The sequence below is a fragment of the Aulonocara sp. 'chitande type north' Nkhata Bay genome, linkage group LG23, assembly GCF_057382095.1.
Source record: "Aulonocara sp. 'chitande type north' Nkhata Bay isolate Kocher_YH1m ecotype deep benthic linkage group LG23, A_spYH_male_GT1.1, whole genome shotgun sequence".
NCBI classification, from domain to species: domain Eukaryota; kingdom Metazoa; phylum Chordata; class Actinopteri; order Cichliformes; family Cichlidae; genus Aulonocara; species Aulonocara sp. 'chitande type north' Nkhata Bay.
Window position 1 is genome coordinate 50,949,037 of NC_141365.1, and position 16,364 is coordinate 50,965,400.

Genomic DNA, 16,364 nt, shown 5'->3' on the forward strand with positions numbered 1-16,364 from the left:
TATCATTCTTTGATTGGTCCACATGGTACATTTTTCCACCAATAGGAAAGGCTGGGAGTTTTGTTTTTGCTCACAGGCTTTCGAGCGTTTTCCTTATAAAACGCCGTTTTTACCGTTTCTTCCTGCAGTAAATATAAACAACGACAGTATTCAGGAAGAAAAACAAACATTGCAGATATTTTATCATAACTCTGGTTTTACGTGGCCGATCAACACGATTTAAAAACTGGTATAAAGTCCACACTTTGTCCGTCAGTTGTTTGTCTGTCCTGCTCACATCTCCAATGGTTGTACACGTTGTCATTAACCTGGCTTCACTCCACATCAGCCGCTTTGCTAAAACACCGGTGTCGCACATAAGGACGCTGTCATAGCCTGTCAGCGACGTTGATCAGCTGCGTATATACGAATGTGAATCGCATCATTGGCTGGACTGTGGGATAAGGTGGCATCGTTCTGATCCCATACGGGAGCAGCCAGTCACTGACTCACACTGCAAAACAGAATTGTTAAAGTTTTAATTTTAATTTCAATTCAGGTTAGATTTGTTTTGTGCGCAACGCAGATTTTCTGTGCGCAGAGACGTGCCAGCAGAGCGCAACTGCTCACGCGCAGCTTAGAGGGAACTTGGTCCTTTGTAGGGTTTTGAATGTGAGGCTATTGTACTAAAGACACATTATATGACAGCAACCTTTTAACTTGCAATTTAAATGTGGGAATAGCTGGTTAATTATTAACAGCATTCTAACAACTGCTCGTAAAGATAAACAGACACTATTCTGCAACAATTCTGCACCATGGCAGCAATCTGGTTACTATGTGTCTTCAGCTGAAAGGTATTGCGCCCTGTTGAACTGCAAGGACAATGGTGACTTTCAGCTGCTAATCATGGGACTTCCCCTCATCCTCCCTCCTGTTATTTTAATCCATCTCAGCTATTTGATCTTGTATGAGGCAGTGGTTAGGGACATCTGAAAAGCAAGCAGTTCCATGGTTACATGTATGAAATTTTACTATGGTTTTCTAAAACACAATCCTATGTCTCCACAGTCTTGTTTGGCACATTAAATTATATTCCATCCATCCATCCATTCGCTTCCGCTTATCCTTTTCAGGGTCGCGGGGGGCGCTGGAGCCTATCCCAGCTGTCATAGGGCGAGAGGCGGGGTACACCCTGGACAGGTCGCCAGTCTGTCGCAGGGCCAACACACAGGGACAGACAACCATTCACACTCACATTCACTCGCACATTCACACCTAGTGACAATTTGGATTATCCAATTAACCTATCCCCACAAGCTGCATGTCTTTGGACGGTGGGAGGAAGCCGGAGTACCCGGAGGGAACCCACGCAAACACGGGGAGAACATGCAAACTCCACACAGAAAGACCCCGGCCTGATGGTGGAATTGAACTCAGGACCTTCTTGCTGTGCGGAAGGTCCTGAGTTCAATATATATATTTAAATTATATTCATTACTTTAATTATTAAATTAAATTGCAGCTAATGTGAAAAAGTACACTGAACAGATTGTGATAGGCAAAAGAAAATATAAGCTCAACAAATCAAAAAACATATTTAACTAGAAAAACAGCATTACCTGTCAAAAAATGCTGAAGATGTTTCCTTCAATACCAAAAAATGTTTGAAATATGCAAAGGTGACCTTGCTGAACCAGCGCAGTGACATTAGATTTCAACAATATCAGCTAGCTAAGTGTAAAAAGCAAAAGTTCTTGATGCACGCTCAAATATCCAGGTAAGTAAATCCCAAAGGTTGATTCACTGCTTCTGAGATGTCTTTTGCCATCTTACAATGCTGTGATTGCAGCCATTCCCCAACTCTCTGTGAATGGGACTCAGTGATCAGTGGTCTTTGATCAGTGGTTGTTGATTAATGGTCGTGAGAATTTGCATATCAATCATCAAGGAACTGACCATTGTTCCTTCAGTGGGCTGGTTTCAGTCATTGATGTAAATGTGCTGTTTATAATATTGAAACCTGCAGTCAGCTGAGACTGAAGACGTCACCTGATGATGACGAAACGTTTCTCCTACTGAAAACATCCAGATGAACACAATCAACCTTTTTGGGAGCAGAACCAAAACTATATTGGACTAAATATACCACTAAATAAAGCATGTAGAATATTTCTCTAAATAAACCAAATGACCTAAATATGAGTGGCATTTTCTAAAAAAACAAAATTGGAGCTGAAGAGCATCACAGTGTAGACGTCCTTGATCTTAAATGAGTTTGCCTGCATGGGGGTGAATGGGATTACTTCAACATAAGGTTAATGAACTCAACCAACGTTTAATAAAGAGATGAAAACATGGCAATATAAGAATAACATGGTTCAATAAAACTATGAAAATGTTCTGAATTATGAAAAATCAGAGTCTGAAAGTGTCTAAAAATTATTTGAAATTATAAAATGAAAAACTGGGAGCTGAAATGTAATTAAGCAGGTAGAGATCGCAATAATCATTCCAATAATATTGAGGTTTGACACAGTCTCCAGGCACAGGTGTGGGCAGGGTGTGGGGCCCGGCTGAAAAGCGTGAGATGCCCTGGCCAGAGTAAGCTGAATAAACTGTAACTGTATGAAAACATACTTAGCTGAACATGTGTTGGGACCAGTTTAAAGTTTGATTTTGATTTCTCTAGCTGAACCTCCTAAGACCCGAACTCTTCCACGGCAGCATTTTTGATTTCTCTTTGATATTTGGGCTGATTTGGACCCGATGAATGTAAAAGCAAAGAATGACCAGATTCTTTTTTACCTGATTTTTGTTTCTAAGAAAAATAAGAGCCACATATGAGGATATTTGTTTAAAATTTCGATTGAACAGTAGCAGCATAATGTCCTCGTAAGTGGATATCAGGCCCTTGTAGAGCAAAATTGAGTATTTTGGTCTAAATAACCCAAAATGTGACGTCCACATATGTGGACGCAGGTCCTAGGAAGTTAAAGTAATCTGAACTAGATAACTTTCAATGTTGAGTGTGTTTGATGAGGATTTTAAGCGTTCACCATTCATTTCAGTGTAAAACAAACAAACAAATATTTTAAAACATATAAAAGTTAAAGAAAACAGAAGTAATAGAATACTTGTCCACAAAAAGCTGAATGTGTTGATACCAAAATGGTTTCTGTTGCTCTTCCGTACATAACAACATTAATGCTTAATCAGCGTTCACATTAATCAGCATTCCAAAATTATGTTTTGAGATCTTTAGGTTTGCAAGAATGTTCTAACATTGTCATTTCTCACTTGTGGAAATCCCACACAGAAGAGTTGAAGCTGCAATAGCTGCAAAGGTGGGCTCACATCATTTTAAACCCTGTGGATTAAGCATGAGATGGCGCTCAAGTTCACATGTTTATGAAAGTAAAGGAGCTTATACTTATGGCAGTAGAGTGTAATCCACTTATTGGACGCCCACAAACACCTGCTCACAGAAGGACTGATTAAGTATCATATCAGAATTTTATGATCAACTTACATCCTGTTAATCAGATCACGGTAGAAGCTAAAATGCAGCAGAGGATTGGGAATCAGCTTTATCTCATACAGCGACTGTGAATGTGTGGAAGCAGCCTAATGCTACAGTCCCACTAAGAAATACAAGCGAATACAAATATTTGGCTGCCAGCTGAGTGTTGCTCAGAGACATGTTGCCTTTAGTGACGAGACATCGAGACAGCTCCGGTGTGTCCTCGCTGTCTTTGAGGAAAAGCTCTTCTGCTTCTCCTTGATTACGTGGATCGGGTCTCTTCTCCTGTAAAGCTCAGGACCTTCTCTACATCTTCCATGGCCTCTGTTGCGCTGTTGTAAGTTACGGTGCCGTCACTGAGTTTTGCTGGTGGGGGGTCTGAAAGTGGCCTTTCTTTTCTGCTGAGCGTCAGTGGGGTTAGTCATGGTCAAAGTCAATTCTCACTCCTCTCAGAAAAAACTCTCAGAGCACCAGTTCTTTAACACTGTGCTGTAGAAAGTAAATTACTGTTGAGTGGGGCCTGGTTTCTGCGGTGGCTCTGTGACATCTTAAAGAAAACTCCCATTTAATAAAAGTTTCTAAAACCCCGTCAGGTTGTTCCGTTCAGTGTCTCCAGGCACTACGATACACGAATATTGTTTCTACGTGATCGGGCTTTCAGCTCTGTCAGTTTCGTTTGTATATTTTCTTGAGCTTGAATAGCTTGAAGCAGAACATCTTCCTCCACCTCTCCTTTCTGCCCAATCCACTCTGATTGTCTGGCTCTTTAAGTGTTTGACAGTGGTGTTAAATATCTTTTGTGAAACATGTAAGATCTGTGGCGAAGGCATCACTTTTCAGGCCTGTTTTCATACCCAGCCTGGTAGCTTGTAGCTCTTCATGGACAGATTAAGCCAATATTTCTAATAACAAGGGTCATATTTTACAATATATTTAATTCTACCTGTAAAAAGTCCACATGGCAGTTTAAGTATTCACAAGTTAAAGTATTTATTAGGGGTGCAACAATACTCGTATCGATATTGAACCGTTCGATACAGTGCTTTCGGTTCGGTACGCATATGTATCGAACAATATTTGTAATTTATTTTATCAACTTTCCTTCTGACGATGCTGTCTGTGTTGAGCGCTCAGTGAATCTGTGTTCGACTACTCCGCCTAGGCTGCACTGTCCAGCGCAGATCCACTGAGCGTTCAACACAGACAGCATAGTCAGAAGGAAGAGCGCAGGGCAACGAGATTAACGCTGACAGCACTAGTGGGAACACAACGAATATGACTGCACATTTACTCCGACATCATCCTCGTGCAAAGACAAGTGGAAGCAGACAAAAACAACAAGCATGCATGCTACTAACTTTACCCGAGTCATTTAGATAGCCGTTAGCACAGGATTCTCCTTATGGGGACCTGATATGTTTAATATTGTGGCGAGCTCAGACAAGGAGGAGACGGAGGTATCGTTTGGTCTTGCTTCCCGTGAGCTAGCCAGGGAGCACAGCCGTTTATTGACATCTGCAGAAGAACACTGCCGCTAGCTAACTGCTCAGCGCGGCAACCGCACAGCAACAACAACAACACACAGGGCGCCCTCTGACCCCGGATGGACACACCGTCGCAGCGAGAGGGCGTCACCCGTCACTATGGCAACATAAACAAAACATAACTGTACAAACAGAACCCCGAACAGCCCTGACCCGCTACAATATGCTGCTGAGAATATAGCCCAGAAGAAGCGGATAGTATAGCTTTTATTTTGGAAAGAGCCATTTCTCTGTAATAAACTCTCTTTTCCAAAGATGAGGGATTCCTCAATCAGATATTAATTTTTTAAATTACTTTTGTTTCAGCAACATTAAATTTAAAAACTGTACTTTTGAGTTAAAATATATATTTATAAGTTTAATAAATGACAAATTAAAAAGGCATGAACATTTTTTTTGTATCGAAAAAATATCGAACCGTGACACCAAAATATCGAACCGAACCGTGAATTTTGTGTATCGTTGCACCCCTAGTATTTATATAACTTTTCTGATAAGACATGCATATTTATGCGTAGTGCTATGAGTGCCAGACTCTTAGTTGTAACACATCATTATTATGGTGTAGTTTTCACCTGAGAAAGGCATTAATCACCTCCTTATCTGCTTTGAGTTGACCGACTGGGCTTGGAAGACACGTTTACTCTGCTTATTCATAATTCCTTTAAACATGAGTACTGTGACCATTCTTACATTAAGCCAATATGAACATTTTCCTGCCTACATCTAGACTCTATATATATATAGTCTGATAACTAGATAGAGGGAATTACTGTAACCTAAATTGCACATTTGTTCTCTTATTTTGGCTGTTTGATGAATCAGAGCTGTTCAGGTGGTTGTACTGTTGGTTTCAGGGATATTACTCTGGCTTCTAGTTGAATATCAAATCCTCCAGTGACTCACGCTGGATTTCTGATAAATCCGTTGCGGTCTGTGCGTCTGACCCCGTCTTGTATGGCACAACCCGTGACAACCGTAAAAACCAAGCTGGTGGTTTGTGCAGAGTGAGAGAGACGGTCTGAGCCTGTGATCCTGGCTCAGGGTTAATGAACCCTAACTTACAGATAACTCTCTGCACACATTCAAATCACTGATTGATCACAAATCTGTCATGTTAGAAGTTTAGGGAAAGTCACATCGTTTTGTCTTATAATGACTCACAAGACAAGACTCACGAGTCATTAATATACATCATTTATTTACACGTTCACAAATCTGATGACAGCAGCTTTCTGCATACACATTTACAAATCTTATTACACACACAGATTTGAATAAGCAGAAACAACTCAGTGCACACGCACAACTCCCCACACAGACTGAAATACACATGTGCATTGAAATATACACATGCTTGTATTTGTAATCTAGTGGACTCAGCCATAAGTAACTCCAGGCAGTTGACATTGTTATAGTATATCAATTTTGAAATAGTAGCCCTACCATACGCTGACAGACCGAAGGCCTTTTAGATTACTGCATGGTGTGTGACATTTGCTTATTTCTGCATTTATTCTTTACATAACCTTCAGATATCAGCCCAGAGGAGCGCGCACACAACGTGGGGCGAATCCTGCGTAAGGAGGCAGACGATATGATGAACAAATGGGACCAGCTCAACACTGACTCAGATGACTGGCAGAGGAGATTAGAGTTGGCCCTTGACCAACTGATGGAGCTGGAGAAGGCGGAGGACCTGCTGGATGGAAAGCTGAGCCGGGCAGAAATGGTAAAGGATGCGTGGGAACCTGTAGAAGACCTCGTGATTGACTTGCTACCAGACCATATCGACAGAGTCAAGGTGAGAATCAGTGACCCTCACGTTAGATATAGTATTCTGTTTCACACCCACAGACAGTGTAAAACATTAATAAAACAAGCCAACAGTTTCCTTAAACGAGATAACGGGAAGAGATGTAATTAGGTTGGGAGTGCTTGTTACACCTTGTGAGATCCAAGGTTCAGCCCAGGCTATTTCCTTCTACATTACCCTCTGATGCTTTCGATTAGTGTTAATCATGAACATAACACTATGAGGATTTTTCCATTTTTGCTCTTGTTAAAAAATGTTCTCCCCAAATCTTAACAATCAAAGACAAAGAAGATAATCATTCTAATTGATAGGCATTAAAAACTTTTGGTTTGACTTTTTATACATTTTGCTGGATTTGTAAAGTAGGCTCATCCGGGACTTACTGTAGAGATAATTATTGATATCCTGACTTAAATCGCCTTGAATCTTTACTGACTTTGGAAAGGAAGATCAAGATCCCTTTTTTTTATATGAGTTTAGCTTAGAAAAATAATTAAAAGCTCCAGCCATCCATTCATTTTCCAACGCTTATCTGTGGCTGGACAATGAGGACAGCAGTTTAAGCAGAGAAGCCCACGCCCGCCTCTCACCTTGTTCAGCTCATCCAGGAAGATAGAGACATGTTCCCAGATCAGCGTAAAGCATGCCAGAGAGCCTCCTTCCAGTAGGACACGCCTGTAACACCTTATCATTGGGTCAGATACCCAAAACCACCTCAAATGACTCCTTGCTAGGGATGGGTACCGGTGTCATGGCACCGGTTCTGACATAAACGGTAGTAACCAGACCGAAAAGCAGCGCACATTTCGGTGCTTTATTTCGATGCTTTTTTTTTTCCTGAGCTGTGATACACTTCTAGCCAATCATTTTACGTTTCCCAGGATAGTAGGCGGGGCCAGGTACGTACGTTCTTTTAGAGCAGAGCTACAGATTAAAAATGCCCAAGGCGAAGCGGTCAAAAGTCTGGCTGTACTTCATAGCAAAATATGCAAACTCAGCAGCAACAAGTGCTTTAAGCTGATACTGTGATACTGTCAAAGGAGGTAACTCCTCGAATCCGATGAAACACCTGGCGACGCATAGCGTTTTTTTTAAAAGCCGAGAAATGCGCCGTATTTGATAGCTTGCTGCGAGACCTCACACCGAGCACATCTACTGCGGGTGTGGTGCCTGTTATCGGACCCGGAGTTAGCAACATCCCCCAAAAACCCGAAGAGGAGAGTCCTGGCCCCTAGCCCTGCCAGTGTAGCAGAAATGATGAGGATGATGATGCAGCAGCAGCCGTTCTTCTCTGCGTGAGTAGCTTAATGTTCGTGTGTAATTTACGTTGAGTAGGCTAACCACGTTATTACATTAATGCATGTAAGGTGAACTAGCAAACATCATCATAGCTACATGCAGCTGTCCTCTTGTTTGATGGCAGATACTCCCTTCACCCTGGTCAAAAAGGCTAAAATGACCAAAGAAAAAGTGGAAAACAGTTAAACATGAGAGGTTTTTGGACAAAGTTTGTGTTTTTTCCATTGTTTAAGCACTGCTTCCAGCCAAGAGTGATACCATATATGCCCCATAGCTGCAGAAAAGGCTAACATTGTTGTCTTTTTACAAAAAAACAGCTGAACATGAGAGGTTTTTGGACAAAGTTTGTGTTCTCCATTCTTTAAGCACCGGTTTGAGCACCGTCTAAGCACCGGCACCGTTTCAAAAGTACCGATTTGGCACCGGTATCAGATAAAACCTAAACGATACCCATCCCTACTCCTTGCAATGTTGAGCTCCACTCTGTCTCTTCCAAATGACTCAACTCCTCACCCTTTCAAGAGTGCAGAGCCATCCTTCAGATGGCTATACTGTTTGCATCTACCCAGAGCTCATAACAATGGATGAGAGTAGGAGTCTTTCCCCTTATTCCCAAATTCAGCTTCCTATATGGATCTTTGAAATATTCCTTCACCTGAGTCCATCGTCGATTTCCATGTCCTACATTAAAGAATCAACAAACTGGGTTTTATGTGACAGCTGCATTAGTTTCTCACTGTCACATGTAAAGGTTTTGGTGTGTTTATTTCAATGCATATATGTGCTTATGTTGCAGGAGTTTCAGGAAGAAATTGCACAGATTAAGGACGATGTGACGCATGTGAACGAATTAGCATCCACTTTCAATCTGCCTGATATCCAGTTATCATCCAGGAACCTGGAACGCATCGAAGATCTGAATACACGCTGGAGCTTGCTCCAGGTAAACACAAATGCACACATACACATACTTACACAAATGTAGAAGCAATAAAAATGAGATACACTCACACCACGACAAATATTGCAAATATCAAATGATAGTTTGTATCCAAATATCAAGTCGCATTTGACCAGTGATCTCACTTTTAAATTTGCCTTTTTTCAATTTGAACCAAAAATGTATTATATTTTTAAGGAAAGTATTATATATCACTACTGTACTAACCTGAGTATAATAAGCTGAAGTTAGTCATGTCCCACTTGGCGAAAGTTTGGTTTCAGTTCACTCTGCCCAGACTGGGCTGCAGCTCAAGCCTGTTTCTTCAGCCATATCTATTAAGCCCAGTTTCTAGACATCACCTGAATGGTGATTTTGTGGCCAGTGGCAGAGGCCCTTCAGTGGTTTGGCTGGGGGCTGGTGATGGCAGTGAAGACCCTCTGGTGGCATGGCTGATGATGGAGACAAAGGCCCTTGGGTGGCATCAATCAATCAATCAATCTTTATTTATAAAGCACTTTTCATACAGAAAAAATGTAGCACAAAGTGCTTTACATAGTTAAAAGCAGCCCACCCCACCCTCCAACTCACTCCCCACACTCTCAATACACATATATCCCCCCACCCCCACCCCCACCCACACACACACACACGCGCACACTTAAAGAGTAAAAATTGGGCTGAGCTCGCATGAGCCAAGTGAGGAAACATTATAACAGAGAGCCGTCTGCACCGGGAGCCGGTCACAGACCGCAGCCTCCGGGCTGGGCACACAGCAGGAGGGAGGCCAAGGAGCCCCCCAACCAGGCTGAGAGGACCCCAGAGACCCAGCAGCCACGGTCAATAACAGCCCCGGTGCAGAGAGCGCCCTCCGAGGAAACACTGGAGATATGACGCAATACGATATATACAGGGTAAAATGATAAAATAAATAAGAACAGGATACAATATAAATATAAATATAAATAGAGTAAGAAGATTAAAAAATGAATAAGAATCAAATCAAGAAATATTAGGTAAAGCCTAAATTAATAATAGAATAACAGGATAGAATAAATAAGCATAAAAAATAAATAAACGCTAAGTAAAAGCTAAATTAAAAAGGTGGGTCTTGAGCCTGTTCTTAAAAACATGTACGTTCTCTGCGGCCCTGAGCTCCTCCGGCAGGCTGTTCCACAGACGAGGACCATACCACTGAAAAGCTGCCTCTCCGTGAGTATGTGTCCTGACTTTAGGGACAATCAAAAGGCCAGTACCAGAGGACCTCAGGGTCCGCGAGGGTTCGTATGGTAAAAGCAGATCTGAGAGATAAGAAGGCCCAAGACCATTAAGACATTTAAAAACCAATAAAAGAACTTTAAAATCGATCCTGAAACACACGGGGAGCCAGTGCAGCATGGTGGCAAGGACCCTCTGGATGCATTGCCAGTCTGATAATGTCAGCGCTGATTGGACAACTCGGGTATCAGTGGCAAGAACCGTCTTGTGGCTTGGCTGGAGACTAGTGTCGGTGGGGGTGATGGGATGTCTCTGGAGGCTGGTGACAAAATAGATGTGACCCTCAGCAGGCGACCAGCAGTGGAGACAGAGACCATCAGGATTGGGTGGCACTGGACCCTTGGACTATGACTTAAACTCACACATAGCCAGCGAAGGACGCATGGGCTCCAGTTAAGGCTCAGGGAGCTGCCATAAATCAACAACAGTCCTGGTTATGACAACACATATGGAGCTACATTATAGCTACAGATATTGCAATGCTGTTTAAACCAAAGCACCTCAGCCAGTTTTATTATCTAAGCTTCTGCAATGGAGTCTGATGTCTCACTCACATTTCTTCTTGTTGCATGTTGAAGCTCTGCTGAACCTTGTTAAGATCCAACCAAGCAAAATATGATTTTTTGCTATTTTTCAGGTGGTCTTAAACGTTTAAACGGGGCTGTATTATTCTATAAAGCTAGCATGCACATTATAACTATATACCCATAAACACTAGTCTATAACTAAACACCTAAAAGTAAAAAAAAATCAACTCAAAGCAGTAGAAAGAAAGCCACAAGTAATCCAAGCTAAAGCTTAAATTACATTTATTGGCTGTCTGTTCCCCAGATTTTATCTGTGACTGGAAAATACTAACAGCAATATCATGTTTAGTTTTACTCTTCCACATAACTAAATGAAGCAGTGGCCTAATCCAGAGTAGGACGATCCATACGTGCCCGAGCTCTTTGCAGCAAGTAATTTATGTCTGTTAGCTGCTGTGGGAACTGATCTAAGGGTTAAGTCTGGGGCCAGCCTAACCCAAAATCTAATTTAACATTGGTTTTCTGCATGTCCCCACTGGTATTAGTTGGTTAAACTGATGAGGTTAAATTGATTTAAAATTACATTATTAATGATGTTGATTCATATAGAGATTTTAATAGTAGAACAAATATACACACGTTTGTTAATGTGGTTTTCTCCCCTCTCACAGATCTCCATCAACGAACATCTCAAGCAGCTGACAGATGCTCATGGGGATTTTGGCCTTACACATGGTAACTATACTGCTTATTTAGTAGTACTTACCAGCAAACATGAGACGTGTGTGTGTGTGTGTGTGTGTGTGTGTGTGTGTGTGTGTGTGTGTGTGTGTGTGTGTGTGTGTGTGTGTGTGTGTGTGTGTGTGTGTGTGTGTGTGTGTGTGTGTGAAAATAAAATGATTTGAACTAATGATGACAGCAGTGGCACAAAATAAACGATGGGGGTAACAAAGCTCTCCTTTGACTGGATCGCTGTCTAGTTCTGTTCAACTTTTTGATTTCAGCTTCATCATGCGGTGCCAGCATGACCCAAGCTTGTGACGCAAGCTCTGTGCTCTCTGATGTCATTCAGTCATAACAGAAGTGCAAAGTGGCTAAACATTCAAAATGTAAAAAAAGAAAAGAAAACTTAAGATCTAATCAGAAGTATAAGTGAGAGTGTAGGGAGACGCATGTTGGAGTCTTCTTCATGAGTGAAGGAAGAGTGGAACACAAGATATTTATTATTTGTAATAAATGAGCTAAGAGAACAGAAGATGCTTCAAAAGTGCTTTTTTGATCATGTTGGAAGTCCAGCATTTCACTTGCAATTACCATTCTGTTTCTTTAACATAATCTCAGGATTAACTAAGAAGACCTCAATGCAAGAATAACGGATCTTTAATATTTCCATGTACATGAAATGCACTCTATTACATATTTACAAGGCATTCATTTTATAACTAATCAACCTTAGACTAGCTCAACCAGATCATGAGCCAAAGTTCAGCCAGCAAGCTGATCTAATTATATCTACTGGCTACAAAAGCTATTAGCAGGCAGCAGTCGTTAGGTAGAAACAAAAAGGCAGTTTTTGTCACTGACTGGGTGATTTGGAGAGCAAAATGAGAAAAAATATAATGACAGCTGGCCGGCTGTAGGGATGGGAATCGAGAACCAGTTCTTGATAGTTCAATTCCTCTGTTAGTCTGCTTCCCTATCGATTCCACTTATCGGTTCCACTTGCAGTTGGGCTTCCATCAGTTGAGTTCCGTTTGTGATGTTGGAGAAGGGAAATAGTAGTGTGGTCTACATCGTGGATATGGACAATACTTTTTGTTTTGTCTTGCACAAAATAACCAGAGTGCGATGGTAAAGCGGAAACTGCATCCATAGCAGACACAACTGCATTATGCTGCTAACACAACTTTGGTTCTTTGCTAAGCTAGCCAAGAACCCAGAGTGATGTTAAAGCTATGTGAATGCTGACCCCAGCTCAACAGCAACATCCTGAACTTCAACAGGTAACAATTGGATGAGCAATCAGGCTTCAACCTCCGTTTCTACCTGTTTATGTCTCTATAGCAGAATCACTGTGGTCATTGCTTTAAAGTCTCTTTGTGCTGAATTTCATCTTTGCTTTGTGCCGTCGGCTTTGTGTTCATACCTGAATACTAAGCGAAAGATTATATGTGTGTCCTAATTAAGATAGAGATTTATGCTGGTGTATGGGACTGTAGCCTAGAGGTTTATATTTTTAACTGGTCATTATGAGACAATGCATTTCAGTTCTTTTTGCAGAGAAACAAAAAAGTAATGCAATTAGTAGCGTAATGAAATCATTTCTCCTGAGAGTAATTAAGAAATATGCAGATTTCTTTTAAGGAAAGTTCTCTGTGGATGTGTGATACATTACTTTTTTATCTCACGAAAGGGGAAATGCCTTAAACATGTACAAACATTGTCCCTCACAGCATGCACTTAACACAAATGTAATGTCTTTGATATCCTGCTTAGTGGTGATGGTGACTCCTTGAGAACTAAGTGAGAATCGATAAGAGAATCGATAAGGTATTGAAGTGATAAGCGATCAATAATCTGAATCCTAAACTCTTATCAGTTCCCATACCGAGTAGGCCATCTTTCCAAATCTTAATCTGGACTAAAATGAAAATGGCTAGAGCCGGCCCTACTGTCTGAGCTATGGGGCTTATTTGGTCATATGCATAAGATCAGGCACTTTTTGTTTTTAATTACTTTCTTTGTTTGTTTTTTAATTGCTATTTGTTTCATGCGTTTCTGTCATTGCGCTAGTAGATGAAATATAAATGTGTAAGTGCTTAAAGTGACACTGTCAGCAAATTAACCGTGTTTTACAAAACTAAAACTCAAGTTTTCAGAAAGAATATCTAAAAATGTTCCTAATTAAATGTAAAACACACGCATTTCTGGAATGATTTTTTAATAGTTTTTCCACCTCTGTCCACTCTGAGTGACATGATAAAAAACAGAAAAATAAATTAAATGGAAATTTAAATTTAATTGATAAAAAGAAAAAATAATGTGCAAATAAAATATGACAATATCAAAGATAAAAACATTGTTACAACATGTAAAGGGCCGTGACATATAGCATTGAAACAAATCATTTAACAGTACTGCCTGAAAATCTTTGTGTCTGACCATTTTTTCATAATGTTTATTAATAATAATAATAATAATAATAATGGAAATAATAACAATGTCTCTTCACACCACTGGGAAATACATTTCATTACAGTAGATGTCTTTCTGGAAGTTTTGTAACAAAATTTGTTTTTTTTTAAAGTTCAAAGAACCCACAGCAGTAGGTACACAAACAGCCAGAGGCAGACAGAGAAAGGTCCAGGAGACAAACACAAAGAAAAATTCAATAAAGATGAATATCCATTGACCCCCCCCCCCCCCCCCCAAAGTGCAGATGAATGGATTCTCCCCAGAACCAAGAGCGACCCCCGACCCACCAGCCAGCTCCAGCCCCAGGAGGGTGCAGGAAACAGGGGTGTAGAAAGTCCATTTTAATTTCAAATGGTCTAATGTAATTAGAAGACAGTTTCTTTGATTCAGCATGGATGGGTAGAAATTGAGTGGACAGGCCAGGACGGTAGGCGGGTACTAGGATTCTGTTGCGATTGGTAAGACATTTATTTTACTCCTTGTTCCTTAGCAGGGTGGCTGCAGGACTTGGTCTGGGTGCAGACAGAGGACCCAGAAACATATTCAGTGACATGCATTATAAGAGAAGGGCACCAGAACAGATGTTGCAGGAAGGAAATGGATTTAGGTTTTGGCCGTGTGTGAAATACCTTAGACCAGGGGTCGGCAAGCTGCGGCTCTGGAGCCACATGCGGCTCTTTAGTCCTTACAGTGCGGCTCTGCGTGGTTTGGGAAAATAAATTAGAAGCTATTAGCTGAAGTGTATTTTATTTATGTTCTTTTTTAACTTGTAGTTCTAAACTGGAAGATTATTGTGATATTGAAATATAAAAATGAAATTATATTATATTATTTTTTCATCACTCAAAATAAGCGTCACACTCGTGGAAGCCGGTGTACCCGCCGAAACGCCGTGCATTTATCGAGACTTTCAACCCCAGGTAGGCCAATTATGGATCTTTGGATCCACATTATGTCAGCAGCTCCACCGTGAACTATGGTAAATGGCCTGTATTTATATAGCGCTTTACTAGTCTCTAAGAACCCCAAAGCGCTTTACATATCCAGTCATCCACCCATTCACACACACATTCACACACTGGTGATGGCAGCTACATTGTAGCCACAGCCACCCTGGGGCGCACTGACAGAGGCGAGGCTGCCGGACACTGGCGCCACCGGGCCCTCTGACCACCACCAGTAGGCAACGGGTGAAGTGTCTTGCCCATGGACACAACGACCGAGACTGTCCAAGCCGGGGCTCGAACCGGCAACCTTCCGATTACAAGGCGAACTATGTTAAACCAAACACGCTCGCGCCTCACAGACGACAGCTTACAGTCCTGTAAAGATGAAAGTGACTTCGTACAGCCCCGACCTGCAGACGCTGTGCGCAGAGGTTCAGGAGCAGAAGTCCCGTTGTAAACATATCACGGCAGACCCGACGATGTTTGCATGAACACGCTTTTCAGCTTCTCTTTATTGACCACTTTTCACACACGGTTGCTGTACGCACACAGCCGGCTGTAGCTTTGCAGCTCACAGCCCGACACACACCAACACAACAGCACAGACGTTAAGGCGGCGAGGCGTGGTTGCAGGTGCAGCTCAGGTGCGTCCGCCTCCCCTGCAGCGGCGCTGCAGACCACGCCCCGCCACACACATTAACCAGGTAAAATACATATTTGGGCAGAATTTTGCAAATATCTATTTGTCATCTTTCAGCAGCATCGAGCTTTTTTTCCAATTATTTTTTAAAAGTCAGGTCAAGGCTCCAAAAGCACAAAGGCGATATAAGGAGGGCTCACAACAGTTTTTGTTTGCTGGATCATTTTAGTTCAGCTGGGTGTCTTTCCTTTGGTTATATTTCTTTAAGAGTTCAAAATGTGTTAATTACATAAATAAAATGTAATTTTCTCTGTAGCACTTCATGGATTTCATAAGCAACACACCTTAGTTGTTCACACAAAGCATAAAGGTAAAAAAAAACAATATATAAAAAGTATTTGTGGCTCCCAGTGTTTTCTTTTGCGTGGAAACTGGGTCCAAATGGCTCTCTGGGTCTTAAAGGCTGCTGACCCCTGCCTTAGACGGACTGAAGTGGGCACATAGAAGTGACCAGGACAGGCCAGGACAGTAGACGGGTGCTGGGATCGACCGGTAAATCAGAAGTTCTGCTTTTATGCTCAACTCTCTCTCTACCAAAACGGTACAGTGCAGTGTCCATATCATTTCAACTACAGCCCCAGTTCATCAGTCAGTCTCCCACTCCCTTCTCTTCTCA

General features: G+C 41.6%; 1 protein-coding gene across 7 annotated transcripts in view; it reads left to right on the forward strand.

Moving 5' to 3' along the window:
• The window catches only part of dmd (dystrophin), a 298,892-nt gene that overhangs the window by 225,368 nt on the left and 57,160 nt on the right, over positions 1–16,364 (forward strand). For all 7 annotated transcript variants that reach the window (XM_086282547.1, XM_086282544.1, XM_086282546.1 and 4 more), the window contains 3 exons: positions 6,582–6,850; positions 8,958–9,104; positions 11,578–11,641. In XM_086282547.1, the coding sequence (XP_086138673.1) occupies positions 6,582–6,850; positions 8,958–9,104; positions 11,578–11,641 (480 nt within the window). The remainder of the gene's footprint in view (positions 1–6,581; positions 6,851–8,957; positions 9,105–11,577; positions 11,642–16,364) is intronic.